The sequence below is a fragment of the Galdieria sulphuraria genome, assembly GCF_000341285.1.
Source record: "Galdieria sulphuraria unplaced genomic scaffold scaf_3, whole genome shotgun sequence".
In the NCBI taxonomy this organism is placed as follows: Eukaryota; Rhodophyta; class Bangiophyceae; order Galdieriales; family Galdieriaceae; genus Galdieria; species Galdieria sulphuraria.
In genome coordinates, this window is record NW_005178472.1 from 19,919 (window position 1) to 46,045 (window position 26,127).

Sequence of the window (26,127 nt, forward strand, 5' to 3'; positions counted from 1 at the left end):
AAAGCTGTTTCTAATATTCCTGTAGTTGTACAACCGAAAACCAAAAAAAGCCAAGATGCTAAACCAACGAGGCATCCAAACACATTTTAGTTGGATGATGATAAATAAGATGTTGTTACTTTCCTATTCAGCTCTTGTCGGCGTTCTTTTACTTCCTGTAGTACTTAAAGTTCCCGTGTTTCTTCAAATGATAATAAGTGCAACGTCTTGTGTAGTATTAGGTTCCTATAGAGCAGCAAAGAAAGAACAAGAGCGGGTAGGTTCCTCTTATTCTTGTGTGCTGCTCTTCGTGAATACTAGAGTTAGAAACGGAAAGGAGGAAGCAGAGACGCACAAGTCATTACTGAACGTGATGCGTATAAGTTTCCCGTCATTGCTTCACTCTCCTTGTTAGGGCTTTTTTTTGCTTTCAAATTTCTGCCGGAGTACTGGGTAAGTTCCTTTTCCAGTTTTCTTACCCAAACCAATCTCTTTCTCGTACTAGTTGAATCTTTTTTTGACCGTTTATGTGGTTGTTTTGGGTGCAAGTGCCTTTTTCACGTTTGTTTTACCTTTAGTTGAAGATTTCTTGTCCTACTTGAGTTTGAACCGTGAATTATATTTTAACGTGACTTTGGCGCATATCATTTGCTTCATGATAGCTAGTTTAGTAGGATATTGGTAATTTTAAGTTCATTCTTTGTACATATGAAAGCTTACTTTGTTATAGGAACGTATCTTCCAAGAGCTGGCTCTCCAATAATATGATGGGAACTAGCTTGTCGGTGTTAGGTATTGAAATGCTTGCTCTAGGTGACTTCTTAAGCAGTTGCATTCTACTTTTTGGTTTATTCTTTTACGACATCTTTTGGGTTTTTGCTTCAAAGCCAGTGTTCGGTGCAAACGTTATGGTTACTGTCGCCAAGAACTTCAATGGACCTATCAAGTTAATATTCCCGAAGGTACCTACTTTGTTTATATTTGCAATCCCTGTTTTGAGTTTTTTTAAAGTCTTTTTCGGGAAGTTCTGAGGAATATTCCATGCTGGGCTTAGGTGACATAGTCATTCCAGGACTATTTGTTGCCATGATTCTTCGTTTTGATTGGCGCAATCTTAGAAATCAAAATGAGGAGGAAACGAAAACTCCCTATTTTACGACTGTAGGTAAATATGAGCATCTTGGTATTTTATTGACATAAAAAGGTGGTGTTGGCGTATACGTTAGGACTTGTGTTGACCTTTGTAGCTGTCGAAGTCTTTAACGCAGCCCAGGTATTGTTATTTTTTTTGTGAGATGTATTCAGATTCTAAGCCTCTTGTTCTAGCCGGCACTCCTATATTTAGTTCCTTGTTGCTTGGGTTCAGTAACTTCCTTATCGCTGATTCGCACAGAATTCAAACAGCTGGTTAAATACAATGAGTCCAAGGAAGATAAATCTAAGAACTAAGTAAGTTATAGTTTATCATGGAATAATTTAGAAGAAAATTCGTTTCCACAGATTTGTGACTGCTTCAAAAGTTGACTGGCATCAAGGCCACAGCTTTTTGCTATTTCAACAATACTGGTGTACTCTAGTCCCTGTAGCGAAGAAAGCAAAGTACTATCTAATAGTCGTTCACCAAAGGTTCTTGTTTTCTTGGAGAGGCCACGAGGAATTCGAAATTCTTGTGGATTTAATCCTGCTACATAAAGAGAGTAACTATGAAGATACACCTTTTTCAATAGTTCATTTTTTTGTTCGTATTCTTCTTGTTGTAAAGGAAGCAGACATGCCAAACCACCATCCCATGTTCCTAGCACCACTATATGTGATCCTGCTCTATCTTCTGAATTATTTTCTTTCCAATCCGTCCTTAATCGAATCATGCTACTACTTCTCGTACCTAAATGTAAGACGCCTCTTCTAAGCAGCTTTTCACCTCCTCTCGATTCTATTTCATGTGGACCCGCGTATTCCAACAAATGCAAGTTTCCAAAGTTGTCGGATACAACAAACAGGATGAACTCATTTAGGATCAAAAACTCAGTAGATAATGTTTGAACGGGGTCGAAATCTTTTCCTAAAAAGTTGAGACTCTTGTTTCTATCTCTCCAAAACAGAAAATAGCCGCCTTTGTACATGTCTCCAACAAAAACATACTGCTTGACAGTATTGATTGAGGTTGAGAATAGTTGAAAACCTGAATAGAACGAGCAACAAACAAGTTCACTTTCATTCACTAATTTGTATATTTCCACCTTTGGACCGACCGCACAGCAGATATAACCCTAACGGCATGAAACACTAGAACAAAGTACAGAATATCATACTTACCTCCAATCTAGCAATACTGGAAACTACACTCTTTAGTTCCTTCTCAGCAATTAGCATCAGTTGAATGGCAGAAAAGGCTCCGGACTCCTCAGTATAAGCTTCTTGCCTAGCAACTTCAAAAAGCATAAGCCTTCCACGAGTTCCTGCATCTTCACCTTTGATAAAACCGGTGCCAATCACAATACACTCTTTAGGCTTGAACTTTATCGAACGAGAGCTTTGAGAGATGGCTGCTTCAGCTTGTTGCTGCGTTGCTCTGGAAGATTTGTCATCATTATTTTCTTCTTCAGTTATCTTATACGCATCAACCTGCATGAAAGTTGCAGATAAAACTGCTTCTTCTTCCTTAAATGCAAACTTATCCACCAATTCCCAAGTATCTGCTCGATATATTTGAAGCTCATACGCTTCTACTTCAATCGGCAAGGCATTCTTGGGTTCATTTTCTTCGAACTCAGTATTATTCTCTTCTTCGGGAGGAGCCTGAGAACCCAAAATGGCTCGTTCGTCACGTTTCTGCCTTTCAAAAATTTGTCTTTTTCTTTCTAGTCTACTCATAGAAACTATAGAACTAACTACAACCCCAAATGTACCCGTTGTTGCATGATAAACCACGTTCTTAACGCAGCCATTCATTCGAAACACTTCAACAGGCCAAGCCCAGTTGATAGACTCCAACTGCGTCTCTCTAATTTCCCCAAAATGAATCCTTCCGTTACTATCCAATATCCATAGTTTCCGATTATTTTCTGGATCTCCCATATTCGTAATAGAGAGTATATCTCCATACTCAACTCCAGAATCTATCATTATCTCATGTTTTTGAGGATATCCCTTACTTAATACAATGATGCTCGGTACAGAACCTGTAAGAAAGACTCCAAAATGACTAGAAAGATTATAAAAAGGTCTAAGATGTGGTATCACATTGTTCTCAATATTGACTGAAGGACTGTCAACATCTAATGAATATAGTGAAACACGACAAAAATCAAAAGTAAAGATATCGTTTTCATCCAATTGAAAATTGCCGCGATAAATAGCCAACAATTCCTTTCGATATCGAACAAACAACCACAAACAAGAAGCTTCTGTTGCTCTTTCATTCTCACCTGGAAATTCGTATATCCTGACCTCTACATCTTGTGGATCAAGTTTGAAAGTTCCTCTAGAGACTCCACGAGTTCGAGTTGTCTTCTCACCGTCATTAACAAGTATTCTCGGAAAATAAAGTAAAGATTTGTTGAAGAAACAAAGTTGCTTCGAGACAACGTCATAAATTTCTAGAAAACCTTCACGTGATAGAATACCCACAAATGGATGAACAATAATAGCAACTTCTTGTTTCCTGTTCGAATGCTGACTCAATTCCAACGTAGGTGGTATATAGTTGTGTCTCAGACTAGGATGTAAAAAGGAATATTCAAATGGAACCGACGACGTTGCAAACAGACTATCATACTCTTCATCAGAAACATCGCTTATCACTCCATCCAACTTCATTTCGTTCCGCTGTTCATCATGATAGCTCTTATCGTAACTACAACTAAAAGTACAGGACGAAATGATACTCAAATGAGAAGTAGAAAATACTTGCTCAAATGCAACTTTGTTTCCATCCGAAGAAGAAACTCTGTCGTCCAAAGAAATTTTTAGTATCACTAAATAACTACTAGAAAGATGAAGCATAACGTAAGGATCACAGACAAATGCTTGAGTCACTACATCTCCAGGTGGTAATTCGTAAAGACTGATCAAACTGTCCCAGTTTCCTAAGATTCGCAAGCCTTCATCAAATACTTGAATAATGTAGCGATCATGCAGAACCCTTGAAACCCACAAAGTACGCGAAGATGTTTGAAATTGACTGTCCACAAGTTCGTCTATTGTGTCCGAGACTGATAAAACAATTGTATTTCTCTGCGTACTTAAAATTAAAAGAGGAACGCTTCCATTCCTTTCTCCCATTTTCCGTTGGCATAAAACATTCCAAATTTGTTGACAATCTTCTAAACGGATGGACGTCAAAAGACTCGGGCTTACGGTTCGTCGAAAGATGATAACAGCACCATAATTTCGAGAACCTACTGCGGCAATTAACTCCATCTTTCTAGAGCTACCTATAATATTATCGAAAACTTCTAGGTCTTGTATAGGACCGATACAAAACAAAGAATCTCTTGAATCTATGGTCTCCACGACAAAATTCTTGTTTGAAGACTTTCCAAAAAAGCTTTCCAATTCGTCGTCCTCAGGATGTAATTCAGTAGAGTTCTTCCAAATAATTTCCAACAAAGCAGAAGGAGAAACATGAGAACCTAAAAAAATCAAACCATTTCCACAGTATGAGACAGTTGAAGGTTGTATCAAAATTTTACAATAACGAAGGGATATAACAGAATCGCCTCCTTTCTTTGGAATGCATAACTCAAAAAAAGCCCCATCTCTAAGAATTATAACGGGATTTTTCATGAAAGTATCATGACTATCGAATTCCGAAACAACTTCACAGCCATCAAGCGAAATTGGAGCATCCTGTGACCTCAAACTCCACTTGGAAAGGTAAACATCTCCCAAATCATTGCAAGATAATCCATCCACAAAGCTACCATCACGAAAATAAAGAATAATATTCCATCCAAATACAAGAAAACCACCTCCCTACAAATGAAAAGTAAGTCAAACAATAAAATGACACCACTTCATACCTGCAAAAATGGTACGCTAGAAACCATAAAGCATTCATGAGGTAGTTCTTCAACTTGCCATATTCTTTTCATTTTTTTATCAGACAAATCGAACTGTACGACAGAAACAAGGCGACTATCTCTGGTTACTGAAAAACTCCCAGACCATGTCGGAGTTTTTTCTTCTAAGAGAGCTAAAGTTGGGAGAGAATAACTTGAAACTTTGTTTAAATCTCACACAAACAGTTTCTAAAAAACATACCCGAACATAAAACAGAAATGAATGGTCTCAAAATGCCCCAGCCTCCTCAAGTCTAGTATAACTGGATCAGAAAGCAATTTGTTTGAACTGCATTCTGCCGAGAGACTATCTCGATGTGATAAGATAGGATACTTTGCAATAAGAAGAAGATTTTTCTTTCTTATAAGTACTGCAATCAGACCGTGTTCAGGATCAACTTTGGCATCCATAATATCTCGAAAAATGGGAGGCTCTTCTTTCGTTACTAACGAAGTGGAGCGCGAGGACGTTCTAGCTAAGTTTTCAAGTAAAACGCTATCTAAAATGCCTTCAAAGGACTCTGCTTGTTGAATGGTCACGGATTGATATATGGTGGTATACAAATCTATCAGTTGAATCGTGTCCCAAACCTGCGACTTATCACTCCACTGTAAAACTTGGGTGTCACTAAAGGGTAAACAATTTGAGTGAGACTTACTTTCAGCAAACTCCAGCGAGTGCCACCTCCAAATATCAGCACTAAATAGTCACAACGGCCGATGCTCCGTCGGATGGAAAGCATTTTCTCTGGTCTTCCATACAAGTTGAAAACAGAAATCAGGAGAAACCTTTTGTGTTCAAAATAAATTTGATAAAGCTCCAACACTGTACCCTAGATTCTTTCAAAATTCCAAACTACCGATTTCTACAAGGCAATACCTTTGCTACTGCTAAACATGGACCGAAAGAAGCGCCACGTAGAGAAAAGTATCCAACTGCAGAACAAGTTACTGCTGAGGGTGGCACAAGGGTATGCAAACTACCATTCAACATTTCCTCACTGCCAAGCTTGAATAATGTCGTAGAAAATTCGCAATGTCGAACAGTTCTTCTGAAGCTGTTTGGTTAGCTTTCAGAGACGAAATCTTAAGAAACAAGACACGATATGAGGAACTCGTAAATACTTTTTTTATGTCTAAAGCAGGAGGGGATACTTGTTTTATTCTTCTGGCTGGATTTCTTGTCTTTTTCATGCACGCAGGTTTTGCCATGTTAACAGCAGGTTCTGTAAGAGTTAAAAACGTCAAGAACGCTTTGTTCTTGCTTTTAATAGATTGGTCAGTCGGTTCCATAGCGTATTACTTGTTTGGTTACGCCTTTGCTTTTGGTGGCGAGGAGCAAGATGCCGCTAGGGGTTTCATTGGGCAACATTTTTTTGCCCTATCTGGTATTCCATCTTTAAGGAAAGATTTGGAAGCAATACCCGATGAAGCTTCACCTTATCTTCAAGGAAGTTATACTTACTGGCTGTTTGAATGGAGTTTTGCTATCACTGCTGCAGCTATTGTGAGTGGTTCCGTTGTGGAACGCGTTTCAGTAGAAGCTTACTGTATATTTTCTTTTTTCATGACCTGTTGGATGTGAGTATCTTATGTCTTCGTAATATGGCATACGTGATGTAATAGTTTAGATATCCAATTTTCGAACACTGGGCTTGGAGTAGAACAGGTTGGCTTGGAGCCCTCAAACAAGATGGACCGCTATTTCTTGGAAGTGGCTATATTGACTTTGCAGGTTCAGGAGTGGTTCATATGGTATGTTTCTTGAGAGCATTATATGTAGTACCATTGAGTGAACTGTCAGGTTGGTGGTATCGCCGCTCTTTGGGGTACTATTTTTGTAGGTCCTAGAATAGGTCGTTTCGATATGGAAGGAAAACCGGTTCCTATGCCTGGTCATAGTGCAAGTTTGGCAACAACTGGAACTTTTGTCCTGATGTTCGGCTGGTATGGTTTTAATGCAGGTTCTATGTTGGGAATCTCTTCTTCAGACTCGTACATAACGGCAAGCAGAGCCGCAGTAAATACCACACTCGCACCTGCAGCTTCTATGTTAACTGCAATGGCGTATACTCGCCTCCGTTCGGATTGTTATGATTTGGGAGCATCTTTGAATGCTATTCTTTCAGGATTGGTTGCAATAACAGCCCCTTGTGCAGTGATTGAGCCTTGGGCAGCTTTAATTGTCGGCATGGTTGCTTGTTTGATATATTTACACGGTTCTAAATTGATTGTGAGGTTGGGTTTAGATGACCCTTTAGATGCCGTATCGGTTCATTGTTTTTGTGGCACTTGGGGTGTTTTTTCGGTATCGTTGATTTTGCTTGTTTTTTATATTATTCTGACAAACGATTTACTAGACTGGTTTATTTGCTGCTGAAGACCCAAGAATACAAGCTTATGGCACCGTAAGTAAAGATTATGGTGCATTTATGGGAAGTGGAGGAAATTTATTGGCTTGTCAAATCATTGGCATTTTACTTATTTGGGGTTGGGTATCTTTGAACAGTGTTATATTATGGTTTTCATTGAAATTTCTTGGTATCCTTCGAGTTCCACCAGAGGAAGAACTTGCAGGAATGGATACATCAAAACATGGTGGACCTGCTTATCACTCTGAAAATATCGACAATACTAATGATGAGGATTTGCAGGAACTGAGAGGAGCAGAATCATTAGAGTTTTCGAGAAAGGACAATCTTGGTATGGACAATGGAATGTCTAACAACCGCGAGAACAATAGTCATGATTCGAATGGCAATAGCCATGTTTCGTTGACACAAACTCATTAGAAACTACTTCTTTAGAAATAGAGCAGTTAACTTTTAAAGTCATGGCATAAAGCTACTCGAACATGTCTTGAAAAGAGTTATCCATTATAAGAGTAGTTGTCGCGACTCATTTAGCCCAGTTTCTAGAGAATAGTAGACAAAATTTTGAAGGAATTGCAGGAAGACTTCTGTATCTATCCACTATAAAAAAGTTTTCATTCATTTTCATTATGAAACTATTACACAATCGGAATGGGAAATCTTCTCTCATCGATTTGATGATTTGATTGGCCGTCTTAATGGAAGTTGAAGAGGAACTTGTTATGGACCTGTCCCACGAACCCAACGGTGCGATAGCTTCCAACTACATAATACCCGTGACAGTAAAGGTACAGCTTTTTGGTTACTTTTCAATACAAAGGCTCTTAAGGACTACATAGGAATTGGACTTGACAAACAACCGTTTAACTAAAATTGAGAATCTCGACCATTGCACCCAACTCGAACGTCTAATCCTTCGTCAAAACAAGATAGATAGGTTACAGGGAATTTCTTCTCTTGAGAATCTTGTTGAACTGGATCTATATGACAACAAGTTGAAACATATTGAGAACCTCTCAGGCTTTACTAAACTTAAGCGATTGGATCTATCCTTTAACCATATCAGTGATATCAGTAGTCTCAAACAACAGTGTCTGGACTCTTTGAAAGAACTTTACCTCATTCACAATCATATAAAACAGATTGCAGGATTGGAAAACCTAAAATCCCTGGAATTGTTAGAGTTAGGAGACAATAAAATCCGGGTATGTGATGATTTTCGCAAGCTTGATTCGAAAAGTTGATGTTGTACAGAAAATAGAAAATTTAAATTCGTCTTCGTGTCTTCAAAGTCTATGGCTTGGTCGTAATAAGATTTCCAAGGTCGAAGTATAGTTGCCTTGAAAAGTGTTTCAAGTGCTCTTATTTTGTTGTTAGAATCTTTCAAATCTTTCCAGTTTGAGATGTCTAAGTCTACAAAGCAACCGCATTGAAAGAATCGAGAATCTTGATGCACTGGTAATGCTCGAAGAACTTTATCTGAGCTTCAACAAGTTGGAAAGTGTTAGTGGTCTGCCTTCATTGGTAAGCAACTCTTCATCTGTCGTCATATGTTTGTACTATTGTTATTTAGTCACATTTGCGAGTGCTTGATCTTGGAAACAATAGGATACGAAACTTTGAAGGTTTAGTTTTCCTTCATGAACTTCGCGAGCTTTGGGTAAGTCTTATGAGCGTCATTTATGACTAATGCTAAGTGACACACTGAACAACAAAGATCAATGATAATAATATCGACGATTTTTCTCAGTTGGATATACTTCATGAGAAGACACCCAAATTGGAAACTATTTATTTGGAAGGCAATCCTTTGTCTCAAGATAGTGAATATCGCACCAAAGTGATGGAGATACTTCCTCATTTGAAGCAGCTAGATGCTACGCCCGTGTAATAAAAGTGTGCGCTTTCGCCTAGTATATATGAAGCTCCCATTTTTCGCTTTCATTCAAAGGTGCCACTTTCAAGTTGAGCTTCTTTATAAAAAGAACTCCATCAACAAACGAAAAGTGTAACGTCGCATTGTTCAGTTGTGAGGAGACATAAGCTCGTTTCGGCTGCTGCTTCATTCCATAGACAACTATCTGCTCGATTATTATATCCGAGCCTACAAATGGTTTGTTTCCAAGTGGGTGAATCATAACTTGCAAAGTACCAGTTGAATTCCAAAGATATTTTGCTAGTCTAAAGTGTCCTGATTCATACAAAAAAGAGCGACCATCGTCCAAATAAATAAGGCCCTTTGCTTTGCCATCGTGGTCCAACGCAATTCGCAATCCAATTGGGTCTCGTTCCATACAAACTGTAGAACGACGTGTTCTATTTCTAAATGGAACTATTGTTCCTCCTCTCTGGAAGACTATATGTCTTCCTAATGGTGCGTTGACCTGAACGAATCCTCGTTGAGCTATGCTTCTTTTCTTCGAATCGGTCGAGAATAGATCAAACCACTGTTCCTGGTGAGAAACGTTACCTGGAGGAAGATATACTGTCCTAAATAAAGAGTCCTTCTCTAGTATGGGTGCAACTAATAAAGCATTGCCGATCATCCATTCTGTCTGCTCTTTCCAGGTTTCTTTATCATATGAAAATTCCCAAAACATTGGTCGCATTGGAGGACCACAAGTTTCAAAATCTGCTTCACAGTTCACACTACTGGATGCAGCAAATAGTGTATACCAGTAAGGCAACAATTCATAACGTCGAAGTATTGCTTTTCTAATGAGCGTAGTTGTTTGTGCATCAAATTCCCAAGGTTCTCTACGTCTTGTATCTTCGTGTGCATGTGCACGAAAGAATGGTTGGAATGCTGCAACCTCGTACCACCGAATGAGTAACTCTGGATCTGGATCGAAGAAGAAGCCACCAACATCAGCGCCTGATAGAATCATACCTGAAATCTAAAAAAATTGATGAATGATTACATTCCAAAGAATTCCACAAAAAGAATACCTGAAGTGAAAGAATCATAGGAATGCTATAACGCAAGTGTTCCCAATTAGCTTGATTATCACCTGTCCAAACTGCGCCATAACGATGACTTCCTGCAAAGAAAGAACGCGACAAAACAAATGGTCTATCGGAAAAATTTCGAGATTGAAGCAAACCATCATAAGTAGCTTTATGCATATAAAATCCATACATATTATGAACTTGACGATGTTCCCAACCATCCAAATGAATCACAGACTTTGGAATCGTATTCTCAGGGCCATCAAATACTGTCGGTTCATTCATATCAATCCAAGTATAAAGATTGTCTCCAAAATGAGGATAATACCGAAATTGAAACCTTGTTGACCACCAGTTTCTCACTTTTTTACTCACAAAGTCCAAATACGAACTAAGACCTGCCCAACACCAACCTGAATATTCTTCTTCTTCATTTTGTTTTCTAATGAAAAATTGGTTTGCCTTTGCTTCACGATAGACGAAATAATCATTATCCACTTTAATATGTGGGTCTACTATAGTAACAAGTTTTCTGCCATTATCTCCAATCCTTTTCAGCAAAGAAGAAGGATCCGGAAACTTTTCCATATCCCATGTAAAGTAGCGCTTGCCATTGGTATGCTCAATGTCCAACCATATAACATCACAAGGAATGTTGAATTGATCGAACCGCTGGTTGACAGCTAAAGTATCCATCTGATCTCGATAATTCCATCGACTTTGATGGTAACCAAGAGCAAATCTTTGTGTCATAGCTGGCCTGCCTGTAACAAGCAAATACTGATTGAAAACATCTTGCGGAGTTTTACCTCCTGGAAATAAAACGACATCCAATAAACCAGTTTCCGAAATAAAATGCGATGCTAAACTGGACTCTTGCGACCAATTGGAAGGAAATATGTCGACAAACGTTTCCGCAGCATTTAGCCATAAACAACCACTAGTCGATTTCTCCTCGAGGGTATATAAGACAGGAATCGATCCATACAAACCCAAAGGCTTTTGAGTTTCATATTCAAAAACATCTAAATTATAAAAACGGTATGGTTCTGAATAGACTGAACCATAAAGGCTGTCCTTGGTAAAAGACAATGAAAGGTCCGTTGCTCTTTCAGCAAGTCCATATAAATGTTGTCCAAAAGGAAACATAATGTCCATGGAAACTGCTTCAAGTCCTCGTTTCTTCTGATCCAAGTGACCATGTACAGTCTCTTCGAAAGCATTCTGACAATATAATTGAAGCAAAGAGTCTTCCTTAGTGTTAGTGCTCATGTTTTCCACAATAGAAATATTATCATTTGCTAAATGGGTTTCTTCCAAGGCGGCACAAAAGTGATTGGAATGGTTCTGTAATACTTCGAGCTTTGTCAACCGATGATGATTAACAACTATATCAGGATATAAACTTTGATTATTGCTAAACACCAACAATTCAAAAGGGACATATTTCAAAATCAGTTTCTTCCCTTCATTCCATAATAAAGTTGCCTCAACGTCGTGGTAAGGTGAAAGATCAAAGTGTCCAAGAGGGAAAGGCTCTTTCAGTGCATCCTTTGCATCAAAACGTAACAAAGGAGCTTGTTCTTCAGCAATAGTGATCCTAAAACTACCTCCTATCACAATATGAAATTAAAAGTCGTCAAGACTGAAAAATAAAAAAATTTACCTGTGAGAGGAAAGACTTGCAGGACAAGATCTGTTGAAACGTTCCCGACACGAGATTCCAAAATGGCATATAAGGAATCTCCAACAACTCCTTTAACTTTCACTTGTTGTGCTTTCACTGAGCCTTCTCTAACACGCGTCTCGGGGAAAAGTAGGTTTCCCTCAAGTGGAGTCTGATCTGTAACTCTATTTCTTCGACAAAAACTCAACTCTTCACATTTACAAAGATCTGCCCATTTAGCTCCACTACAACGACTCACAATATAAAGTAAAAAAAATATAATAATAATAATAGCAACTTTACTTGGTATAATACGCATCGATGAAAAGCACTTGTGTGTTCAAAATTTTCTTTTCAGACAAATTGGTAAACAATCTGTCCTGTTATTTATCCCTTCTTCTTCCATAACTTTCTTAGCTAAATGAACGCTAGTAAAGCCTTAGAACTTGGTCGTTGAAATTCATTTCTTCAATGATGCCAAATCTTTACGGTTCGATCCTTACTTCCACTTGCCACTTTGCTTCCATCCGGACTCCAATCCACCGAAAACACTTCATCTGCATGACCAGGAAGATTCAACCGGAGCTGACGCTTCGAGATATCCCATAGCTTGAGAGTACTATCTTTACTTCCACTCACTAATAACCTACTATCAGGCGACCAACAAATCTTAGTTTCATGAGTCAATCATTCTCCAAAAACAAGACAATTCATATGAATACCTGATATACGCAAGATACATGTCCACGCAATACACAAATGAAGGCTCCGGTCAATCCATTCCAAATTCTTATGGAACGATCAAAAGAAGCACTAGCAATGAACTGCTGATTTGGACTGAAACATACCATATTCACCAGTTGCTGATGCCCAACCATTCGAGCAATAGGTTTGTTTCCACTCTTTGGCATCCAAAGAAAAAGAGTAAAGTCATCACTTCCTGATACTAACCGCTCCTCACGTCCTAAAGAAATCCTTTTATAATTCTCTAGAGCTTTCTGCTGCAATCGATCACGATATGAAGGCTCGATACTACTAGGACTCTCAAATGAAAAAGAACCTACTCGAAGTGCATACTCTGTACTCAATGCCATAGTATTCACCCAGTGACCGTGCCCATCTAAACTGTACACCAAAGCTCCTGAAGAAACGTCCCAAACTTTGATCGAAGTGTCCTGTGACGCCGAATACAGAAAACCTTCACCACCCCACTTGACACAAGTAATTCCTTTTGTGTGAACTGTAAAAGTTTGTTCGCAACTACCAGTTCGACAATTCCATATCCGAATACTACAATCCTTTGAGCCACTAGCAAAGCGTTCCGCATTCGCATTGAAATGTAAAGGTTCCCAGCAAAGGCTTGTGATCCATTTGCTATGCAGCTTCAAAGCTTTACACACTGGTTTACCATTAGAAGGATTCCAAACAAAAACGAAACCACTTAAATCTCCCGTGGCTATTTTCTGACCATCTGGCGACCAAGACAAGCATAATACCCAATTGTTATGACCTTCACAAGTTTTGAAGGGAGTTTGCGTCGTTAGATCCCAAAGTCTCAAAGTCTTGTCACCAGAACAACTTGCAAAACCCGTTCCATCTGGAGAAAATGCTACTCCGAGAACTGACTCTTGATGTCCTATCAAAGAGCCTTGACACCTTGAAACCGGGCGCACTATATATTGAGACTGTGGATGGTAGTCTATCTTGATCGTCGTCTCTGTCGACACTTGTGGTCTTTGACTGAGGGTTGCAGCAATACTATCTGTAATCTCTTCGTTCTAAAAGGTTCCGTAAATAATTTATTACTGAAAATAAATAGACATACTTGAATATAGAAAGAGTAGGGAATGAATTCCTCGTTCGAGAGAAAGCTGTTTAAAATTCTGTCCAAGTGAGAAGCGTCTATGCCGAAAGAAACATCAAAACTTGGACCTGTTGCCGATCCATCTGGTGCAATGAATTGTACAATTCCTGTTTTCTCAGACAACGAGTCTGTACCAGAATCTTTCATAACGTCTAATCAAGTGACATTCACTACTAACTTTGCATTGCCAAAATGAATTTGTGGCCAAAGTAAAAAAACGATGATTGGCACAGGATATGTTTCTCCTTTTAGTTTTTTGCAAGTTGTCAAGTATAAGAAGCATTACCTTTTAAATACAACACAATTCCACTTTTACGAAAGAAGAGAATTTCTGAGAGGCCCTGTGATAAAAAATATGCCCTTACCTAGACATAGGTCTCTCACCTGGAGACCAGTTCGCGCTTGTGAGACGGGAACACAAAGCTTAGAAAGGTTTGGAAATCATAAGTCGCCTAAGGAGTCAGAAAGAATCCCCCTGAGCCAGCTTCGGTTCAATGTTTTGTACGAAGGCACAGTCACGAAACTGTTAAAGTATGGCTTTTTGGTAGACATTGGCGCACAAAAGAATGCAATTGTCCACATTTCTGAGGTAAAAGCAGGATATGTTGCAAATCTTCGTAACGATGTCAAATTGGGACAACGCGTTTTTGTCGTTTTGCTGGGAATTAAACCCATGGAAGGAAGGATTGAAGCCTCTGTAAAGGCAGCTCAGAAAATGTTAGCCGCAGGGATATACGATGTAGAAATATCTCGTTTGAAAGAGTGGGGCTCCATAGAAAGACTGCCATATAAAGAGGTTTGTGGCGGTATCGATAATTTTTATCAGGACGAGGATTTCACGGAGGTGTTTCTGAAGACAAGAAGATATACATAGCGTTCTATTTATACAGGAAGGAATAATATTGTCATATAAATGATCTAGTAACTTTTGATGATACTTGAGAGGTTTAGCCTCTTTTTAAAAGTTTCGAAATGAAAGATTATGATGGAATTGCAGACATTAAAATTCTAGACTGTCTGTTCAGAACGGGTTTTGTTCAAGCGCCTTACAGTTTGAAAACATCCTCTTTTAAGAAACTGCTGCGTCAGAATCTTAGAATGCAACACAAAGGCCATTGTATTGGCTCAAAACCTCTCTATACTCTGAAAGACTTTACGAGCGCTTCCGAAGAACCTTCTCATCTTGTGGTCCTTGTTCACGGCTTGCATGGTTCCTCTAAAGACTTTCTCTTCCTGGAGAAGAGTTTACTGCAATTAGATAAAACACAAAGTCTTGTTGTTTTTAGACCTTCTGTAAATGAAGGAAGAACTACAGACGGCATTTGCAAAGGTGGCTCTCGTCTTGCAGAGGCAGTGAGAGCTTTTTGTTCCAAGTATCCTTCCTTGAGGTCTATCAGTTTTGTTGGATTTTCTCTCGGTGAGTTTTTGTTCCAGCAACAGGAAGTTGTTCATTAAAATTTCACAGGAGGACTGTATGTTAGATATGCTCTTTTCCTGTTGATGGATAAGTGTTCACCCGAAAAGAGTTTAATCTGTGGTCTTAAGCCCTATAATATTCTTCTTGTGGCGTCACCTAATCTCGGAGTAAGCGGATTCGGCCCTTTCCGATATTTACCCAGAGTTCTCCAAGTATGTGAACTTATCTTTATTCTTTCATATTATTTACGTGATACAGATGGCAATAGTAACGTTCTTGGGGGAAACCATAAGAGAATTGTTTCTGTTTGATAGAAGTATGTATAATCGTGAAATGTTAGGCAATCTTTTGACCAATGAATTATAGAAAAGTTCGATGGTCGTGTCCCTTTATTGTGGGCTATGACAGATGATGCTTTCATATCAGCTATTGCGCAATTTCCACGTCGATTTTTATTTGCCAATATTCGATATGACGTTGAGGTGCCTTATGGAACAGCAGCATTGCAACCAGCTATACGGCATGTACTCAACTCATCAATACAAGCAGAGTCTAGTGTTTCAGTAAAGCGAACTCCCAACATTAGTATATGGAAGAAGTATTTAGAGTGTAGTTCAGGCTCCTCCTGGAGAAGTGTACCTTTCTCTTTTGGGAAGTATCTTTCAACTCAAAGAGTTATGAAGCTGGAGGAACTTATGGCTTCCCGTTTAAGAAGTATCGACTGGTATCTTTTTGAAGTTGACTTTGGGTCTTTTTTACCACCAGTACACGATAGTATCGTAGCAGTTTCGAGAAATTCTATGTTCGAAAGAGTGTTTAGGAAGGGAAAAGATGCTGTCGAAGTCATAAGCCATTTGATTGTTAAGGAAGAGACAGTTTCATAATTATTTGTATAGTAGTTCATTGTAGTATAATGGATTCCTTGGCTCTTTTTACTAAGATGATTAATGAGTATCCCATTGGAGGGAATGTTATGAGATGTCGATTAAAGTTGGACGGTCGTATTACTACCGCGAACTTTTGCAAAGGAGATCTTTCTATTATCGCTACACGTTATGTTTCCTCAAATAGTACTGCTTATCTGGAATTGTTTAAACCAACGTTGGAAGAAGAAGAGTCGGGTATCCTAGAGTATAGCCAGATATTTTCGAAACAAGTCGGGGAACCTGTTTCGAAGGTCATAACTTTTTCTCAAAGTTCGAGTCCTTCTGAAGGATTCTTTTTTGCAAGCACGAATGGTGGTTTGAGTTATTGTACCTTTGATGAATCTAGTTTTCGTGAAGTCAGTCACTGTGAGAACGCTCATGAGGGAACTATAGTTGCTCTGGATTACTGCTCAAAGGACAAATTGCTCTTTTCTGGTGGTTATGACGGTGCACTGAAAGTTTGGGATGTCCGTTGTTTTGGTAAAAAAAGCGAGCCTCTACGCTTTGTGCCTATCTCCTCAGATCGTTGTTGTTGTATAGCACATGACGGAACGAGTGACTTACATAAGGTTTTCGTGGGAACACAGAACGGTTATGTCTGTCTTTACGATACTAGAGTCAATCGAGATGATGCTATTGAGAAATTTTCGTTTGATGATTCTATTTCCAATATGTTGGCAGTTGCATCAAGTACTTTGATAGTGTCGACTTTTAGTCAGGTTTACAAAGTGAACTTTCTCTTGGCGCGTAATACTCTTCTGTATGAAGACAGTAATACATGTATTGTTGGTATCTCGGCCAACCCATTTGAGTGCAGTGAGTTTTTAATTGCCAATCGAACAAGACGCTTAATAGTTGTGAACTTTAAAAATGGTTTGGTCAAGAACAATGTGGTTTGTAAAGGAGAAAGTTATTGGTCCAAAGTAGGTTGGCACTCATCACTTCCTGTCTATTCTGCCATTAGTTACAAGTCACTGGAAGTTGGATTATTTCCACCCGATAGTGTTTAATATCTTTTTGAGTGACTTGCTGGAGGCTTTCTTTGGAAAAGAGATAAACGGTGAACTTTGGCTTTGATAAGCACCAAACGACGTTGCTTACTTGTCTGAAATATTCGTTTACTCACGATAGACAGTTTTCGAGCTTGTCAGCTGTAAAGTCTTCAATATACCCAGACTAACAGATGCTAAAAAGAATAGCAATATTAGAGGAGTAAAGAGTGGTTGCACGACTTTTATGGTTGCTTCGTCTACGAAAGTGGTAGTTGCTGTAATAAAGTTTTCAGAAGACCCTCTTTCAAAACTTGAGTGCAGGAAAGCGTCGACACTCAAAACAACGCCACTACATACAAGTACAATAACCAAGACGGAGCTTGTTACCAAAAGAACACTTTCAAAAGACTGTAACGTTGTAGCTCCAAAACGTGAAACTAGCCTGTCGTAAGGTCCTAACTTCTCATATTCATTTTGAGAAAAACGGGGTTTCTTTTCTACACCAAACTTTGCCAACGCTTCATCTACCAACTTCTCCGTTCCTTGCAGTCTTTCTGACTGTTGATGAGTCTCTTTGTTGACTTGGTTTCTATTTGAACCGAACCCAAGTTTTCCCGAAGTTTCGTTTTTCTTTTTCATATAATACATCTTTCTCACTTGAGAAGTACGTCTAACACAATGGCATAAAGGCTTCTTTCGGTTCCTGAAAAATGAGCTGCCATTCACAAAAAGTATCCGCATCGGGCACAAAAATTGAACACCACAAACCACTTTTATGTGATTTCTAAGCACAAACAAGCTAACCACAAATGAATTTACCCGACTAACACAAAAATAAAGTTAATAAGTTCCCTGTATATATTCATTCAATTTCTTTGCTTCATGTCGATGTTCCTCAACTAGTTCCTTGACGATATCTCCTATCGATACCATCCCCTTCACGTTCCCATCGTTGTCTATTACTGGAATATGACGAATTCTCTTTTGTGTCATTAGTTCCATACAGTCATTAAGAGATGCAGAAGGACTGACGCTAACAAGGTTATTTGCAGACGTCATTATATCCTTTACATAAGTTGTTTTAGATGAGCGACCAAGCAATACTATCTTTCGTAAATAATCTCTTTCTGTTACAATACCTACAAATAATTCAATAATTGAACCATTCCAATGGGATATCTTAATATACCTAGAGGTTTTCCAGTTATACCATCACCATCTACATCAATAACTACCAGTGAACCAACATTATTATCCACCATTTTTTTGATAGCATCATATACAAAATCTGTGGTCTAGTACTCAAGTAAATTTTTCTCAATTATTACTAATAAACCTATTACAATACCTTGATGCGATAAAATTTTTCACCTTTTACCTTTAAAATATCTCCTACTGTCTTTCCTGGTGCTGTCTCAACTGCCGACCTTATGTCCGATACTTGTCTCTTTGTAAACTTTGTTGTCATGCCTTTATGGACGGAGCTGCTATTCAATAATAGACCAAACTTGGCTACAAGTAAGCGAACGGGAACTTGCACTCCTACAGAAGGAGAAGACTGTTGAGGCAAAAGATTACAACCTTTCTTATATGACAATGAAACATCAGGTTCTTTCGAGAAGACTACACGGCAAGTCCGTTGAATTATTGGCGAATAAACTTCTTTAAAAATCATAGGTGACTGTACTGTACTTTGCAAAAGTGACAAAGGAAAGAGTGTCTTTACAGCATACATTTTGCAAGACAAATGGAAATTTTGGCACGAGATTTGGATCTCAAGTGGTGGAACTTCCAATAGCAGATCATCTTTAGAGGCTGTTCAGATGAAAATCTTCTCGCTACTTCGTAACGATTCATCTCATACCTACAATTACTAAAGTATTCGTAATTTGAAAACCTTTCTTCAGGAGACGGACAACTGATTGGTAACTTTATAAAAAAAACTAGCACGTCAGACTATATTACAGAACAAAACCAAGGATCCAATTGAGATAAACGCAGCAAACGAAATGAACAACATTCTATTTGAAGAGCTAAAATATAGAAGACATTATAGCGCGACAATTGTCTTTTACTTTCGCTGCAACGAGGCTAAGAAAACTTACTCCAACAACAATCTAACGACGAACTCCAGTTTCGTTGAAAAGTTTTCCAAACTGGTTTCTTGACTAGTCATATGATATTTGTAAAGGATTGATAAGACTCTGGGTAAAGATTGAGTCTTGCTTTCGATATAGCATAAGAAGCTAAAAATGTGCCTTGTTACATTTCATAATTTCTAGAGTAACGTTTGGAAAGCGATAGAGCTTTGTTGACAATATGGTCTTATTCTGATATGTGTAAGCGAGAATAAAATAATACGAAACGGTTTGCCAAACAATTATTCGTTCAGAATGTTCGTTTAGCGATTTCTCTCCCATTCAACTTCTCAAATAAGCATTCAACCCAATTCATTCAACCAGAAATCAGTGCTTCTTTCAGTGAAATAGAATATTTGTTCTTTATTCTTCCCCAAAAAAAATTTCTTCCTAGGAAACTTTCCATGAAAACTTTTCCTTCTAAACTGACCAATTTGAAATTTTAGGGAAATCTTCCAAGCAATGGAATACAAACTACAGGTTGCGTATAACAAGCACAGCCTTACTAATTGCTTCAAATATGGACCAAGTTTACCCCTATCGACTTTACATTCAGTGAAGAATCACGAACATTCTTTTCTTAAAATCATATCATGGCCTTTGAAATTTCAACCAAATAAACTTTTAGAATTTCTCAGCGATTCCTGTTTCTGAAAGATGCTAGAAGATATCAGCAGTTTAGAAGAATTCTATTTCAACAGGAAGAAATGAAATCAGCTTCTTGAGTAGGAACCTTCTCCACAACAGAGCGCCATATCCTTGCTGCAGCTAAGAAGTGCCTTCTCCACCGTTACTCAGTCAATGCCTTAACTGAATCAGTGACAGCAAATAAAATAAGGAACTACCTTCAATGGACATTGACAGTCGAACAGAATGGGCTATAAAACCTCAAGGACATCTTATCCAGAAAGTCACTAATTGTATTGTGAAAGAAGACATTGCTTGAGCTCTCCAATAATAGTTTCTGGGGTGGCCATGGCACCATAACCAATGTCTCCACAAGCCAGTTGCTTCGAAACTGTCGGAATGACTTTCACATTCCTGCTTTCAAGTAAACTCTATAAAGATCGAACAGTGGATAAGCTAAAAGGTTAGGAATTTGCTTACCAGCTGTTGATGTGTTAAAGGCTGTTCCCACATTACCGTATTCATAGCGGGAGCAACTAAAAGTGGTTTGTTCATACTGTCCCAGGCTCTAATAACTGAGGAAACTAGATTGTCGCAAAGGCCTACTGCAGCTTTTGCTAGTGTGTTAGCATCTATGGGCGCAATTAGAAAGGCATCTGCCCATTTCCGGAGCTCAATATGCAAAACGGGGTCTCCAAGCTTGTTCCAGTTTCTCCTACGGACAAGTTGAGACTAGAGACTCAAACACAAAAAGCTGAAAAGAACCATTCGTCAGCGTCAGTAAAAATTCTTATATGATTTCTCGGGAGGCGTTGCTCTTTTTCTAAAAAGTGCCAACTGTGTTCTGTTGTAAGGAGCCATACCTTCCAATTTGTTAGTCGAATACCCTTTACGTTGAAAGACATACTTCTGCCCCTTCTTCTACGATAAGGTTAATGACTTTTGGACAACGAATAGCGGCCACACTTCCTGTAGCGGCTACCAATATATGTTTGTCTCTCAAGGTCCACAAGTTATTTTCCATCCTAAAAACCGACTAGAAAAAGTTTGCAAGTCTTCTGTCGTTTCTTTGAACAAACAACAAGTTGCAACTTTATTCACCTTTTCTTCTGTTTTTTCGCTATTTTATTATTCTGCTTCTGTATGTACTTGTAGTGAATCTAAGCCATCTACAACGAATGGAATTTGCAACTATTTCTCTTCGTCTGCGATAAGACTTGTGTGTTGTCCAGTTTGATATTTGTTACGCATTATGAACAACTCCAAACAAGAAGTCAAAGAAGGAAGAAAAGCAGAACTTTACTTTGGAAAGAAACTTGAACGTGAGTTTGCATGGTTATTACGTAGCGCTACTTACATACCTATAGTTCCCGCCATAATGTATGGCTTTGGAGACGTATGTCAGCCTCGAAGAGACTCGGTTACTCTCCTTGAAACATATGTGATAGATTTCATTGTTGACCTTGTTGAGAAATGTAGTGAAGTTGCCCACGAACGAAAAAGAGAAAGACCTGATATCAATGACCTCAAATTTGTCATAAGGAAAGACAAGAAGAAGCTCAATCGTGTCCACTACTTGTTGCGTATGAAACGAATCATAGATCGATCCCGTTTTGCGGTAGACCGTCATATGTTACCACTTAAATAAACGAATCAGTTGGAACACTTTGAAGCTGTTGTTGTAAATAAAGAACGCAAGTTGGTTACAACTACTAGCGTGCGTTATGTAATATCACATTTATCGTTGTAAAACTTGATTTACTCTTCTACTATATCTATTCAATTTTGTGCTTGTGCAAGGTCAGCTTCCGTACTTCGCTCAAGTGACAAGGCAATCTCATGCACGTGGGTCTTCCACGGAATCAAACGATTGTACAAGCCTTCAACTTCATTCCTATCAAAACTTTTGTAAAGAATTGACGAAACCCAAAAAAAGAATTATATACCGATCCAATGTTTTTGGTTGCACATAAGAAATAGAAACTGTCTCGTCCATTTCATTGATAGTGCCTTGCAATAGATGTAAACTGAGTGCTTTCATCACAAGATACTCCACCTGAGCTCATTTCAATCTATGAAAGGCAATTAGGATATGAAAGTACCTGATCTTTGGTAACTTCACAGCTTGAACAAATATCATCAAAGCTGATAACTCTCTCAACAAGTTCTATTACAAAGTGAAAGGGGCATAAAAGAGTTGATGCAATGGTACTTACTCTTTGTTGCCAACTCCATCAAAGATCGAAGACGAATCTTTTGCTCTAAAAACTGCCAATTAGAAGAGAGAGCTGGCTCTTGGTTAATCTGGTCTCTAGCTCGGTTGCCAATCTATTATGCATCATCCATCATAAGACAAAATAATAAGACATATGGTCGTTACTAACTTGATTGAACTTCTCAATACTACCATACTTAAAAGCCTCCAGTAACTCCAAGAGCCATTGTAGCTTTTCACTTTTCAAAGACTGCATAATATCGTATTCGAGAATCTCACCAAAGTTGAATATTGTTTCTGCAACAATTGAAGCAACGCCCAAATCATATGCCCAATGCACACGCTCTTCTACAGTAAAACTATCCAGAGGAGCATATTGGAAAAAAAGCAGTGCACTCGAATAGTACTTCGTTGCCGGTCCTACAGCCTTGTAATATTGGGCACATACTCGATGATATGAGGAATGAACCACAGTGTCTAGGTCTCGAGTGGATTCCATCGCCACACCAACTTCTTCCAATATCTACGGATCAACCATTATTTTACTTGTGTCTTGAACACAACCAAAGACTAACCTGCTTGACACCGGATAAATTTCCTCCTTCCAACTTCAATCTAGCTGTCTCACTCTTTAAAAAAAGAGAAGCCTCTTCGTCTGCACTAATGAAGGCCTTTGAGTTCGTCGCGTAATCGACGAATTCCAAAGCCTTGTTGAGATCTTTGAACAGTCAATAAGCCCTTTGTGTCAAGATAAGTTCAGTATACCTCGATAGTTCTTTCTCGCGATTCCAACTAGTATGCGGACAAGTGCTAGAGGGTTTAAACTGGACTCAAACTCTCGTATAAAAGAGTCGTATAGTTCAACAAGATTGATTCGATTTACTTGACCACTATGTATGAGTTTTAAAAGTTCTTCAGTTAGTTGATGCCATTTCTTTCCAATATAAAGCTCTTTTAGGGTTTCTAACTGTGGTTCTGTCTTGACAAGTTGACTCAAATATCTTTCAACTGAGGACATGCTTTACAAATTGAAAAGGCAAAGAACAAAACTCTGTGACCAAATAATGATGAGAGAACGTTTTCCAAAGCATGAGTGAGTGGCTTAGCTTCCTAAAGTATTTCCAACTATTATTTTCTTCAATTTTTGTATTTTAGATAGGAAGATAGAAATATTTTACGAAAGCCTTTTTTCGAGATCTTCCTTCTGCAATTCGTCTCAATAAGAAATAAAACTTGATAACGTGGATGGAAACGTATTTTCCTGTTTTCAGTATTCTTAAAAGATACTCAAGTATGCTCAACAACTTTTATATTATCACTATAAAGTCTATTCAAAAGGAGAGTTGAGGGTAAAATAATATCATAAGATCTCGACAAGTTGAATCATCATCGATACTAACAGTTTTTTCATGTTGTGTAGCTTTTTAAGGAGGAAGTGATTGTATGGTTGAAATATTATTCTTTTCACTTTGTCACAGTAAACCCTGTAGAAATATACCAAGTCAAAGCACCTTGGTTTCAAACTTTCTGTATAGAAATAGCTTTTTTGGTGCTGGGCGGACTTTGGTTCGGTGGTCGTCTACACGAACAAAACTTGCTCTTGTGTTTTACACGAAAATGAACGTACAGCTTTCTACGGAAGAGTATTTTCAAGTTTTGCCAAAGGGAGGAGTAGCTTCAGCGAAAGGTTTTAAAACAGGTGGTGTGGTTGCTGGATTGAAAAGCTCAGGACAACTGGATCTGGCACTCGTACTTTCAACTGTAGAAGCTTCCGTGGCGGGAGTGTTTACCAAGTCGATTGTTAAGGCAGCTCCTGTTTTACTTTGTGAAAGATTCTTGAAGGATACAAAGGGAAAGGCTACTTGTATACTCATCAACTCTGGACAGGCGAATGCTGCAACAGGGGAAGAAGGTTTGCAAGATGCCTTGGATATGTCAGATATTGTTTCTTCTTGTCTTCCAGAAATACCACCCACTCAAGTTTTGGTAGCTTCTACAGGTGTGATAGGGAAAAGAGTCGATCTTGCTCGGATAAGTAAAGCCGTTCCCAGCTTAGTAACCAAGTTGGGACATTCAGACGAACATAATATGGAGGCAGCAAGAGCCATAATGACCACAGATCTTGTTCCAAAGTATATTTCGGTTCAGTGGGAAAGTAATGGTCGAGTTGCTACGTTGGGAGGTATGGCAAAGGGATCCGGTATGATTCATCCCGATATGGGAACGATGTTAAGTTTTTTGACAACGGACATAGCCATTGACTCATCTTTATTGCACGAAATATTACAGAGAGTTGTAAACAAGTCGTTTAATGCGATAACAGTCGATGGTGATACTTCAACAAATGATTCTGTGTTGATTATGGCAAATGGTTTGTCCAGAGTGCCTGTTGAAGAGAATAGTCCTGAATTGAAAATTTTCGAAAAGGCTCTGATGTGGTGTTGCGAGTACCTTGCCAAGGCCATCGCAAGAGACGGTGAGGGAGCAACCTGCCTTATTCAAGTTGAAGTCAGTGGTACAAGTACAGATGAAGATGCACAAAGAATTGCCCGTAAGGTATCATCTTCAACTCTTTGGAAAGCTGCAGTGTATGGAAGGGATCCTAACTGGGGCAGAATCTTAGCGGCTGCTGGTTCTGCAGGAGTGGATTTCGATGCTAAGCAAGTTTCTTTATGGTTGGGAGAATATCGTTTGGTAAAAAATGGTTTGCCTTTGAGTTTCGACAAGGCAACTGTGAGGTGAGTATTACCTTTCACTTTAACAAAATTGGAATACTCAGCAATTATTCCAACAGAAGTTATATGCAGGCAGCTGCGGAAGCAAAATATCTTTCAGGTGAAGATCAAGTGAATGTTTATTTAAAGGTTGGTGACGGGTTCGGATATGGTAAGGCCTGGGGTTGTGATTTGAGTTACGAATATGTTCGAATCAACGCAGAATATACGACATAGTCGAGATAACTCTCTACTACGAAGTTTGAAATGCAGCATGAAGCAGAACACTTTATTTTTTGATGAACGACGCAAATCCTTTAGGAAACTTTCTTCGACACTTGTTGTTCCCTTTCTTCACGAGTATCTTTGGTTTCTTCTTTAAACTCTATTTCCACAAAATTGAGTGGTCCTGAATTCTTCAAACCAACCAACTCTCTGGCGTCGCCTTCTTTCACCATTTTAACTCCTTCATCCACACCTGAGCTCCATTCATAACCCGCAGTCCTTACGAAGAAACAAGGACCCATATTGGGTCTCGAATAACCAGGTATCTTGTGTCCTAAGGAAGCCAATAATTCACCAACAGTTACGCGATCTTTTACTTCGAAATTATCTCTTTCGTCTATTTCACAACCCAGCATCTTCACGACCATTTCACTTCTTTTCTTTACCAGCTCTTTGTCTTCAGGGGTCCTTTCAATAACGTTATCCTGTACGGAAAACCTGAACTCTGAACTATGGAGTGAAACAACAATATACTTACTGTATTCGACCAAAACTCTTTCTTTCTGCGTATTTGCCTCAAGATCTGTGCTTGTGGGGAAAAATGGCTTGGAGCAGGAAACTCTCTTTTGGAAGTGTCTGGCTACATATGTTAGCTTCTTCCAACGGCAGCCAAGACTTTAACAAACCTGGGACTTCCTTGCAAGTTGCCTCAATGGCAAAACCCCTTTTAAAAGCAACGTTTAAACAAGAAAGTGTCAAATATCTACTAGCTAAATAACTCGAGTGGGAAGTGAAAAACATTTTTCACAAGCCTTCAAATCCTTCCCAACTAAAGCGAATTCAACAATGAATCCTATTTTACTCTATTAGACTCGACTGATATATTCAATTGTCTACATTTGATAATTGTCCCCAATCAAGTGATTGACTTCTTTTTGTAACCAGTTGAATAAACTCATAAACCTTGCCACATAAACAAT

At 38.7% G+C, this 26,127-nt stretch overlaps 16 protein-coding genes across 17 annotated transcripts; 8 read left to right on the forward strand and 8 right to left on the reverse strand.

The window, feature by feature from the left end:
• Positions 1-2: 2 nt before the first annotated feature.
• Positions 3-1,383, forward strand: Gasu_05510 (aspartic-type endopeptidase). Its single transcript, XM_005708599.1, has 8 exons — positions 3-256; positions 307-432; positions 485-660; positions 710-941; positions 991-1,140; positions 1,184-1,186; positions 1,227-1,252; positions 1,306-1,383. The coding sequence occupies exons 1-8, from the start codon at positions 56-58 to the stop codon at positions 1,322-1,324; spliced, it is 933 nt and encodes a 310-aa protein (XP_005708656.1). The 5' UTR covers positions 3-55; the 3' UTR covers positions 1,325-1,383.
• Positions 1,384-1,387: 4 nt separating this feature from the next.
• On the reverse strand, positions 1,388-6,062 carry Gasu_05520 (cleavage and polyadenylation specificity factor subunit-like protein). Its single transcript, XM_005708600.1, has 6 exons — positions 5,923-6,062; positions 5,702-5,875; positions 5,245-5,651; positions 5,004-5,196; positions 2,296-4,956; positions 1,388-2,249 (listed from the first exon to the last, which is right to left on the reverse strand). Exons 1-6 carry the CDS (start codon positions 6,034-6,036, stop codon positions 1,434-1,436), a joined length of 4,365 nt encoding a protein of 1,454 aa, XP_005708657.1. The 5' UTR covers positions 6,037-6,062; the 3' UTR covers positions 1,388-1,433.
• Positions 6,063-6,152: 90 nt separating this feature from the next.
• On the forward strand, positions 6,153-8,036 carry Gasu_05530 (ammonium transporter, Amt family). The gene is made up of 4 exons (XM_005708601.1): positions 6,153-6,623; positions 6,674-6,797; positions 6,847-7,350; positions 7,403-8,036. The coding sequence occupies exons 1-4, from the start codon at positions 6,175-6,177 to the stop codon at positions 7,832-7,834; spliced, it is 1,509 nt and encodes a 502-aa protein (XP_005708658.1). The 5' UTR covers positions 6,153-6,174; the 3' UTR covers positions 7,835-8,036.
• A 46-nt stretch (positions 8,037-8,082) lies between these two features.
• Gasu_05540 (protein phosphatase 1) lies at positions 8,083-9,333 on the forward strand. The gene is made up of 6 exons (XM_005708602.1): positions 8,083-8,202; positions 8,254-8,619; positions 8,669-8,743; positions 8,792-8,938; positions 8,988-9,074; positions 9,132-9,333. Exons 1-6 carry the CDS (start codon positions 8,137-8,139, stop codon positions 9,303-9,305), a joined length of 915 nt encoding a protein of 304 aa, XP_005708659.1. The 5' UTR covers positions 8,083-8,136; the 3' UTR covers positions 9,306-9,333.
• Positions 9,334-9,339: 6 nt separating this feature from the next.
• Positions 9,340-12,372, reverse strand: Gasu_05550 (alpha 1,3-glucosidase). The gene is made up of 4 exons (XM_005708603.1): positions 12,030-12,372; positions 10,364-11,976; positions 9,416-10,311; positions 9,340-9,384 (listed from the first exon to the last, which is right to left on the reverse strand). The coding sequence occupies exons 1-4, from the start codon at positions 12,346-12,348 to the stop codon at positions 9,375-9,377; spliced, it is 2,838 nt and encodes a 945-aa protein (XP_005708660.1). The 5' UTR covers positions 12,349-12,372; the 3' UTR covers positions 9,340-9,374.
• Positions 12,373-12,377: 5 nt separating this feature from the next.
• On the reverse strand, positions 12,378-14,052 carry Gasu_05560 (WD-40 repeat family protein / notchless protein, putative). Its single transcript, XM_005708604.1, has 3 exons — positions 13,855-14,052; positions 12,752-13,807; positions 12,378-12,698 (listed from the first exon to the last, which is right to left on the reverse strand). Exons 1-3 carry the CDS (start codon positions 14,038-14,040, stop codon positions 12,498-12,500), a joined length of 1,443 nt encoding a protein of 480 aa, XP_005708661.1. The 5' UTR covers positions 14,041-14,052; the 3' UTR covers positions 12,378-12,497.
• A 20-nt stretch (positions 14,053-14,072) lies between these two features.
• Gasu_05570 (RNA-binding S1 domain-containing protein) lies at positions 14,073-14,853 on the forward strand. Its single transcript, XM_005708605.1, has one exon. The coding sequence runs from the start codon at positions 14,114-14,116 to the stop codon at positions 14,765-14,767; it is 654 nt and encodes a 217-aa protein (XP_005708662.1). The 5' UTR covers positions 14,073-14,113; the 3' UTR covers positions 14,768-14,853.
• Positions 14,854-14,862: 9 nt separating this feature from the next.
• Gasu_05580 (hydrolase) lies at positions 14,863-16,263 on the forward strand. Its single transcript, XM_005708606.1, has 4 exons — positions 14,863-15,310; positions 15,359-15,522; positions 15,569-15,626; positions 15,677-16,263. The coding sequence occupies exons 1-4, from the start codon at positions 14,866-14,868 to the stop codon at positions 16,192-16,194; spliced, it is 1,185 nt and encodes a 394-aa protein (XP_005708663.1). The 5' UTR covers positions 14,863-14,865; the 3' UTR covers positions 16,195-16,263.
• Positions 16,264-16,272: 9 nt separating this feature from the next.
• Positions 16,273-17,309, forward strand: Gasu_05590 (uncharacterized protein). Its single transcript, XM_005708607.1, has one exon. It carries the CDS (start codon positions 16,284-16,286, stop codon positions 17,244-17,246), a length of 963 nt encoding a protein of 320 aa, XP_005708664.1. The 5' UTR covers positions 16,273-16,283; the 3' UTR covers positions 17,247-17,309.
• Positions 17,310-17,317: 8 nt separating this feature from the next.
• On the reverse strand, positions 17,318-17,972 carry Gasu_05600 (uncharacterized protein). The gene has a single exon (XM_005708608.1). It carries the CDS (start codon positions 17,967-17,969, stop codon positions 17,355-17,357), a length of 615 nt encoding a protein of 204 aa, XP_005708665.1. The 5' UTR covers positions 17,970-17,972; the 3' UTR covers positions 17,318-17,354.
• A 5-nt stretch (positions 17,973-17,977) lies between these two features.
• On the reverse strand, positions 17,978-19,602 carry Gasu_05610 (IMP dehydrogenase). The gene is made up of 3 exons (XM_005708609.1): positions 18,577-19,602; positions 18,418-18,523; positions 17,978-18,367 (listed from the first exon to the last, which is right to left on the reverse strand). The coding sequence occupies exons 1-3, from the start codon at positions 18,961-18,963 to the stop codon at positions 18,069-18,071; spliced, it is 792 nt and encodes a 263-aa protein (XP_005708666.1). The 5' UTR covers positions 18,964-19,602; the 3' UTR covers positions 17,978-18,068.
• Positions 19,603-19,662: 60 nt separating this feature from the next.
• Positions 19,663-21,082, reverse strand: Gasu_05620 (phosphopantothenoylcysteine decarboxylase). Its single transcript, XM_005708610.1, has 4 exons — positions 20,901-21,082; positions 20,759-20,856; positions 20,474-20,708; positions 19,663-20,424 (listed from the first exon to the last, which is right to left on the reverse strand). Exons 1-4 carry the CDS (start codon positions 21,015-21,017, stop codon positions 20,281-20,283), a joined length of 594 nt encoding a protein of 197 aa, XP_005708667.1. The 5' UTR covers positions 21,018-21,082; the 3' UTR covers positions 19,663-20,280.
• A 30-nt stretch (positions 21,083-21,112) lies between these two features.
• Positions 21,113-21,698, forward strand: Gasu_05630 (transcription initiation factor TFIID subunit D11). Of its 2 annotated transcripts, XM_005708612.1 has the most exons (2): positions 21,113-21,315; positions 21,361-21,698. In XM_005708612.1, the coding sequence occupies exons 1-2, from the start codon at positions 21,246-21,248 to the stop codon at positions 21,639-21,641; spliced, it is 351 nt and encodes a 116-aa protein (XP_005708669.1). In that variant the 5' UTR covers positions 21,113-21,245; the 3' UTR covers positions 21,642-21,698. The 2 variants fall into 2 exon arrangements, with proteins under 2 accessions (XP_005708669.1, XP_005708668.1); XM_005708611.1 differs by having other exon boundaries at positions 21,113-21,698.
• Positions 21,699-21,707: 9 nt separating this feature from the next.
• Gasu_05640 (26S proteasome regulatory subunit N9) lies at positions 21,708-23,262 on the reverse strand. Its single transcript, XM_005708613.1, has 7 exons — positions 22,974-23,262; positions 22,784-22,926; positions 22,378-22,731; positions 22,210-22,321; positions 22,096-22,160; positions 21,940-22,049; positions 21,708-21,887 (listed from the first exon to the last, which is right to left on the reverse strand). Exons 1-7 carry the CDS (start codon positions 23,224-23,226, stop codon positions 21,773-21,775), a joined length of 1,152 nt encoding a protein of 383 aa, XP_005708670.1. The 5' UTR covers positions 23,227-23,262; the 3' UTR covers positions 21,708-21,772.
• A 290-nt stretch (positions 23,263-23,552) lies between these two features.
• Gasu_05650 (bifunctional glutamate N-acetyltransferase / amino-acid N-acetyltransferase) lies at positions 23,553-25,183 on the forward strand. Its single transcript, XM_005708614.1, has 2 exons — positions 23,553-24,946; positions 25,003-25,183. Exons 1-2 carry the CDS (start codon positions 23,652-23,654, stop codon positions 25,157-25,159), a joined length of 1,452 nt encoding a protein of 483 aa, XP_005708671.1. The 5' UTR covers positions 23,553-23,651; the 3' UTR covers positions 25,160-25,183.
• A 4-nt stretch (positions 25,184-25,187) lies between these two features.
• Gasu_05660 (uncharacterized protein) lies at positions 25,188-26,122 on the reverse strand. The gene is made up of 3 exons (XM_005708615.1): positions 25,834-26,122; positions 25,686-25,783; positions 25,188-25,632 (listed from the first exon to the last, which is right to left on the reverse strand). The coding sequence occupies exons 1-3, from the start codon at positions 25,946-25,948 to the stop codon at positions 25,240-25,242; spliced, it is 606 nt and encodes a 201-aa protein (XP_005708672.1). The 5' UTR covers positions 25,949-26,122; the 3' UTR covers positions 25,188-25,239.
• Positions 26,123-26,127: the final 5 nt, after the last annotated feature.

Bases quoted from the DNA above. Each gene is read 5' to 3' on its own strand.
- Gasu_05510 (XM_005708599.1), top strand. From the start codon at position 56: ATGCTAAACCAACGAGGCATCCAAACACATTTTAGTTGGATGATGATA. The intron at 257-306 runs GTAGGTTCCTCT...TACTAGAGTTAG, and splicing joins CAAAGAAAGAACAAGAGCGG to AAACGGAAAGGAGGAAGCAG. The intron at 661-709 runs GTAATTTTAAGT...ACTTTGTTATAG, and splicing joins GCTAGTTTAGTAGGATATTG to GAACGTATCTTCCAAGAGCT.
- Gasu_05520 (XM_005708600.1), bottom strand. From the start codon at position 6,036: ATGTTGAATGGTAGTTTGCATACCCTTGTGCCACCCTCAGCAGTAACT. The intron at 4,957-5,003 runs GTATGAAGTGGT...TTTCATTTGTAG, and splicing joins CTAGCGTACCATTTTTGCAG to GGAGGTGGTTTTCTTGTATT. The intron at 2,250-2,295 runs GTAAGTATGATA...TCATGCCGTTAG, and splicing joins CCAGTATTGCTAGATTGGAG to GGTTATATCTGCTGTGCGGT.
- Gasu_05530 (XM_005708601.1), top strand. From the start codon at position 6,175: ATGTCTAAAGCAGGAGGGGATACTTGTTTTATTCTTCTGGCTGGATTT. The intron at 6,624-6,673 runs GTGAGTATCTTA...GTAATAGTTTAG, and splicing joins TTTTTCATGACCTGTTGGAT to ATATCCAATTTTCGAACACT. The intron at 6,798-6,846 runs GTATGTTTCTTG...GTGAACTGTCAG, and splicing joins GTTCAGGAGTGGTTCATATG to GTTGGTGGTATCGCCGCTCT.
- Gasu_05540 (XM_005708602.1), top strand. From the start codon at position 8,137: ATGGACCTGTCCCACGAACCCAACGGTGCGATAGCTTCCAACTACATA. The intron at 8,744-8,791 runs GTATAGTTGCCT...TTTTGTTGTTAG, and splicing joins ATAAGATTTCCAAGGTCGAA to AATCTTTCAAATCTTTCCAG. The intron at 8,939-8,987 runs GTAAGCAACTCT...ATTGTTATTTAG, and splicing joins TTAGTGGTCTGCCTTCATTG to TCACATTTGCGAGTGCTTGA.
- Gasu_05550 (XM_005708603.1), bottom strand. From the start codon at position 12,348: ATGCGTATTATACCAAGTAAAGTTGCTATTATTATTATTATATTTTTT. The intron at 11,977-12,029 runs GTAAATTTTTTT...ATATTGTGATAG, and splicing joins GCAAGTCTTTCCTCTCACAG to GAGGTAGTTTTAGGATCACT. The intron at 10,312-10,363 runs GTATTCTTTTTG...CAATTTTTTTAG, and splicing joins CTATGATTCTTTCACTTCAG to ATTTCAGGTATGATTCTATC.
- Gasu_05560 (XM_005708604.1), bottom strand. From the start codon at position 14,040: ATGAAAGATTCTGGTACAGACTCGTTGTCTGAGAAAACAGGAATTGTA. The intron at 13,808-13,854 runs GTATGTCTATTT...GGAACCTTTTAG, and splicing joins CCTACTCTTTCTATATTCAA to AACGAAGAGATTACAGATAG. The intron at 12,699-12,751 runs GTATTCATATGA...CATGAAACTAAG, and splicing joins ATGTATCTTGCGTATATCAG to ATTTGTTGGTCGCCTGATAG.
- Gasu_05570 (XM_005708605.1), top strand. From the start codon at position 14,114: ATGATTGGCACAGGATATGTTTCTCCTTTTAGTTTTTTGCAAGTTGTC.
- Gasu_05580 (XM_005708606.1), top strand. From the start codon at position 14,866: ATGAAAGATTATGATGGAATTGCAGACATTAAAATTCTAGACTGTCTG. The intron at 15,311-15,358 runs GTGAGTTTTTGT...AAAATTTCACAG, and splicing joins TTTTGTTGGATTTTCTCTCG to GAGGACTGTATGTTAGATAT. The intron at 15,627-15,676 runs GTATGTATAATC...AATGAATTATAG, and splicing joins ATTGTTTCTGTTTGATAGAA to AAAAGTTCGATGGTCGTGTC.
- Gasu_05590 (XM_005708607.1), top strand. From the start codon at position 16,284: ATGAGATGTCGATTAAAGTTGGACGGTCGTATTACTACCGCGAACTTT.
- Gasu_05600 (XM_005708608.1), bottom strand. From the start codon at position 17,969: ATGCGGATACTTTTTGTGAATGGCAGCTCATTTTTCAGGAACCGAAAG.
- Gasu_05610 (XM_005708609.1), bottom strand. From the start codon at position 18,963: ATGTATGCTGTAAAGACACTCTTTCCTTTGTCACTTTTGCAAAGTACA. The intron at 18,524-18,576 runs GTATTGTAATAG...CTTGAGTACTAG, and splicing joins AAAAATTTTATCGCATCAAG to ACCACAGATTTTGTATATGA. The intron at 18,368-18,417 runs GTATATTAAGAT...AATTATTTGTAG, and splicing joins TATAACTGGAAAACCTCTAG to GTATTGTAACAGAAAGAGAT.
- Gasu_05620 (XM_005708610.1), bottom strand. From the start codon at position 21,017: ATGGAAAATAACTTGTGGACCTTGAGAGACAAACATATATTGGTAGCC. The intron at 20,857-20,900 runs GTATGTCTTTCA...ACAAATTGGAAG, and splicing joins TCGTAGAAGAAGGGGCAGAA to GTATGGCTCCTTACAACAGA. The intron at 20,425-20,473 runs GTAAGCAAATTC...CGATCTTTATAG, and splicing joins CTTTAACACATCAACAGCTG to AGTTTACTTGAAAGCAGGAA.
- Gasu_05630 (XM_005708611.1), top strand. From the start codon at position 21,246: ATGAACAACTCCAAACAAGAAGTCAAAGAAGGAAGAAAAGCAGAACTT.
- Gasu_05640 (XM_005708613.1), bottom strand. From the start codon at position 23,226: ATGTCCTCAGTTGAAAGATATTTGAGTCAACTTGTCAAGACAGAACCA. The intron at 22,322-22,377 runs GTTAGTAACGAC...GATGCATAATAG, and splicing joins GTATTGAGAAGTTCAATCAA to ATTGGCAACCGAGCTAGAGA. The intron at 21,888-21,939 runs GTATATAATTCT...AAGTTTTGATAG, and splicing joins CAACCAAAAACATTGGATCG to GAATGAAGTTGAAGGCTTGT.
- Gasu_05650 (XM_005708614.1), top strand. From the start codon at position 23,652: ATGGTTGAAATATTATTCTTTTCACTTTGTCACAGTAAACCCTGTAGA. The intron at 24,947-25,002 runs GTGAGTATTACC...TTATTCCAACAG, and splicing joins TTCGACAAGGCAACTGTGAG to AAGTTATATGCAGGCAGCTG.
- Gasu_05660 (XM_005708615.1), bottom strand. From the start codon at position 25,948: ATGTTTTTCACTTCCCACTCGAGTTATTTAGCTAGTAGATATTTGACA. The intron at 25,784-25,833 runs GTTTGTTAAAGT...ATATGTAGCCAG, and splicing joins AACTTGCAAGGAAGTCCCAG to ACACTTCCAAAAGAGAGTTT. The intron at 25,633-25,685 runs GTAAGTATATTG...TTTTCCGTACAG, and splicing joins AAGAGTTTTGGTCGAATACA to GATAACGTTATTGAAAGGAC.